The following is a 3,096-nucleotide window of genomic DNA, read 5'->3' as shown; positions in this document are numbered from 1 at the left end:
TGTCTTTCGATTCCCCATGAGCTGCTGAAGTTCTTCTTGTTTTGTTAACTTTCGATTTGGGCATGAGGAAGATCTTGCATTCTTGTGTTCTTTTTGGTGGCAGCTTGTACAAACAATGTCTTTTCTTGCTCATGCTTGTGATCGTATTTCGCCTTTTTCTTTTTTTTTTTTTTTTTGTTCTCAATCTTCTCTGCTTGACTCATCCTTTTTCTCTTGGCTTTACTTATAATACATGGATGATGTTTATGGAGTCAAAGATGATTGAGACTTCCATTATTTTACCTTTGGATGAGGTTTGATGTTTCTCATTTTCTATTTGTTTTTTTCTCTCATACATTGCTTAAGAATACTATGGACTTGACCGCGCATTTTGTTTAAAATATGAAAGAAGAGATAAAGAATAACAATAACTGTAAAAGGTGTCTTGACATGATTTATTTTTAACAACAATTTCTATTTGACGACAATTTTTATTTATCTACAATACTATGTTCATTCTGCCCTTAGTCTTTTCTCTCCTTCTCTTCCTTCTTTTAAGTGTCTATTTATTTGTGCAATTCTCTTAAACAGAACTGTAAAGTTGTTGTCTATTGTTTTATCTAATGATAAAACAACTCATCACTCTCGTTTACAAATTATTCTATTTTCAGATAATGCAGGCACTTTTTTATTTCATGAAGAAACAAATGTAATTAATGACTTGGCATGTAAGTGTGTTATGTGTTATGTGTTATAATAGTGTGTTATCAAGAATTCATGTTCAGAATAATCAAGTATTCGTCCAACGCTTACTCACGCTACAAATACCTGCCTATTGTTCTAGTTGTGGCAACTAATTCCCTTGCCGCTTCTATTGAAGAGAAGTTTATCACTAGTCCGAGCGGATTCTTACTTGAAGCAAGCAGTGTTTTCTGGGCGAAACAACTTGTGCTACTGAGTGCCAATGCCATCTCCGAACACTTTAATGAAGCAACTGATGTGTTTGATGAGATAATCATTATAATAACTCGAGTATAATCTTACAGTAGAGCATACATTCTACTTTACATTCCTCTATCGCATCTGATAAGAATAACTTATAATAACAACTATAGTAGCTACTAGTATAACAATATTAATATAAGCATAATTTTTTTTTTTTTTTTGTAGGGGCGTTTTTAGCCAAGCTTTATTTTTTTAAATAAATAAAATAGCCACTTGAAATCAGTGGTGGACTATTGAAAGACAGAACTACTAAAGAAAATTAACAAATATAAAATTAATGCTTGAAGGATTCCAGGCAACCTATGATAGCCCGAAAAACCTTGGATGGGATAAAAGGATGTCCATTGAAAATAAACATCCAGTGTGCACGCCAGATGCACCAAAAGGCGCAACCGACAATACTTTCATTAGAGAAAGCAGAAAGTTTTTGAGGAAAACGTAAATGAAATATTACTTGCTCCATAGTATTTATAAACAGATTCTGTACTGTCACTTTGCGAGATCAAATGTTCGTTACTAAAAAAATAAAATCACTTTGCCAAAACAATTGTCCCAAGTTATAATTTAAACTATCCATGTAAAAAGAGTTATTTTGTCACTTCTATTTGCAATTTATATATATGCTAATGGATGTTTATTAGACAGTTATATATTTAGAATGATGTCTTATAACAATTAATGATTTGTCGTTTAGAATGACTAGCAAAGTTGTACAAATTCTCAACGGGTATAGCATTACAAGCCTCAGCAATTCTTTCAGACATTCTCTCTTCAGTCAGCAACTTGTGACACTTCAATCTTCCTTTTACGATTGCCCAGAACCGTTCAATTGGATTCAATTCTAGTTAATATGGAGGCAAATACATAACCATACTGTTTTATTAAAAATAAATTTCAGAAAGAGGATAAAATTATGACGTGTATGAAAAAAAATAATTGGCGCATATTAAAAAAAGTATTTACGCAAAGGTTAAAAATAAAATACGTGCGAAGGAGACGACATGCAAGTGAGAGTAATAAGTACCAAAGAGAGAATATAAAGAATTATATAGTTAGTTATGTAAGAAGATTATTGCATACAACTTACCCCGAAGACATCTAGATGTGTCCTAGCGATAACTAGGACGGAGAATCATCGTCTAAGCGTATTCTAGTTCTAGGTTGCTCCTGATCGTCCACTCTTCTTCGACGTCTTGTAGGAGCAACAGCAACCCGGTGAAACCTATGAGGAACGATGTCATTACGTCGAAGCTCACGAAGGATGTGCATGTAGTTGAGACAAGCAGCAACATCCCTGTTCCATAAGCGATATCTATCTGGTGCTGCCATGGCGGGTCTACAGTATGGTGCATCTACAAGCAATGTTTAATCAGTATAAAGTTATCCAAGTGGTTCATGTATTATTACCTTAAAAGACCATGGCAGATAGCAGTAGGATATCGCTCACGTTGATACGGTCGTGGATTTGGAACACGACGGAACGTGCGGAGGCTTTCGTTGTGGCATGTTGGACAGCGCCTACTGGCTTTGTACTCGCCTATAAGAAAGACTTGGAACCCATGCTTCTTGAGGAGTCTTCGGAAGCCAAGGCCACGGATGGGCTCATGATACCTAGCATGGGGAGCGGACCAGTTTCCCATCACAAACACAGCATCTTCTCCAAACTTGGCGTGTAAGTCTTGAATAAGCCTTTGATCGGCACGTTGTTTGTTGAAGTACGCTGAAAGACGGATCTTGCGAAAGAGGGGGTATCCATTATCATGATTTGTGATGGTATGTCCATAGAATTGACTGAGAACAGCAAACTGTTCAGATCTAGCTTGAAGGAAGCGGATAAAGCCCTCCATGGATACGGTGCTGCTTGGCTGGCGGCTGCGGTAATCTCAGGCTACACTTTATTAATCCTGAAGCAGAGATCGCACCTAAAATCGTTGTTGTTTGTGCTCGGGTTTTGGGCACTGTGACCACAGCAGGCAATCCTTTTTTTGACCAGGCCATACTACGCTTTAAATTAATATGAAATGCAAGCTCATCGAGAAAGACGCAGTTAGTTCTAAAGTCCATGCCCGTACACTCCCACTTATGAACCCAGTCAAAACGCTCCTGAATTTT

General features: G+C 36.8%; 2 protein-coding genes across 2 annotated transcripts; both read right to left on the bottom strand.

Annotated features, from left to right (window-relative positions):
• Positions 1-1,637: 1,637 nt before the first annotated feature.
• On the bottom strand, positions 1,638-1,823 carry RHIMIDRAFT_207146 (uncharacterized protein; the record flags this gene model as incomplete). Its single annotated transcript, XM_023606964.1, has 1 exon — positions 1,638-1,823. A coding segment is annotated over one exon (186 nt), but the record flags the coding sequence as incomplete, so codon positions are not given.
• Positions 1,824-2,103: 280 nt separating this feature from the next.
• RHIMIDRAFT_263862 (uncharacterized protein) lies at positions 2,104-2,831 on the bottom strand (the record flags this gene model as incomplete). The annotated part of the gene is made up of 2 exons (XM_023611709.1): positions 2,104-2,336; positions 2,402-2,831. The coding sequence occupies 2 exons, from the start codon at positions 2,829-2,831 to the stop codon at positions 2,104-2,106; spliced, it is 663 nt and encodes a 220-aa protein (XP_023462775.1).
• Between the last annotated feature and the right edge of the window lie 265 nt (positions 2,832-3,096).

This window comes from Rhizopus microsporus (genome assembly GCF_002708625.1).
Source record: "Rhizopus microsporus ATCC 52813 unplaced genomic scaffold scaffold_19, whole genome shotgun sequence".
NCBI classification, from domain to species: domain Eukaryota; kingdom Fungi; phylum Mucoromycota; class Mucoromycetes; order Mucorales; family Rhizopodaceae; genus Rhizopus; species Rhizopus microsporus.
Note: the sequence above shows the minus strand (reverse complement) of the source record. Positions and strands in the feature narration are given on the sequence as shown.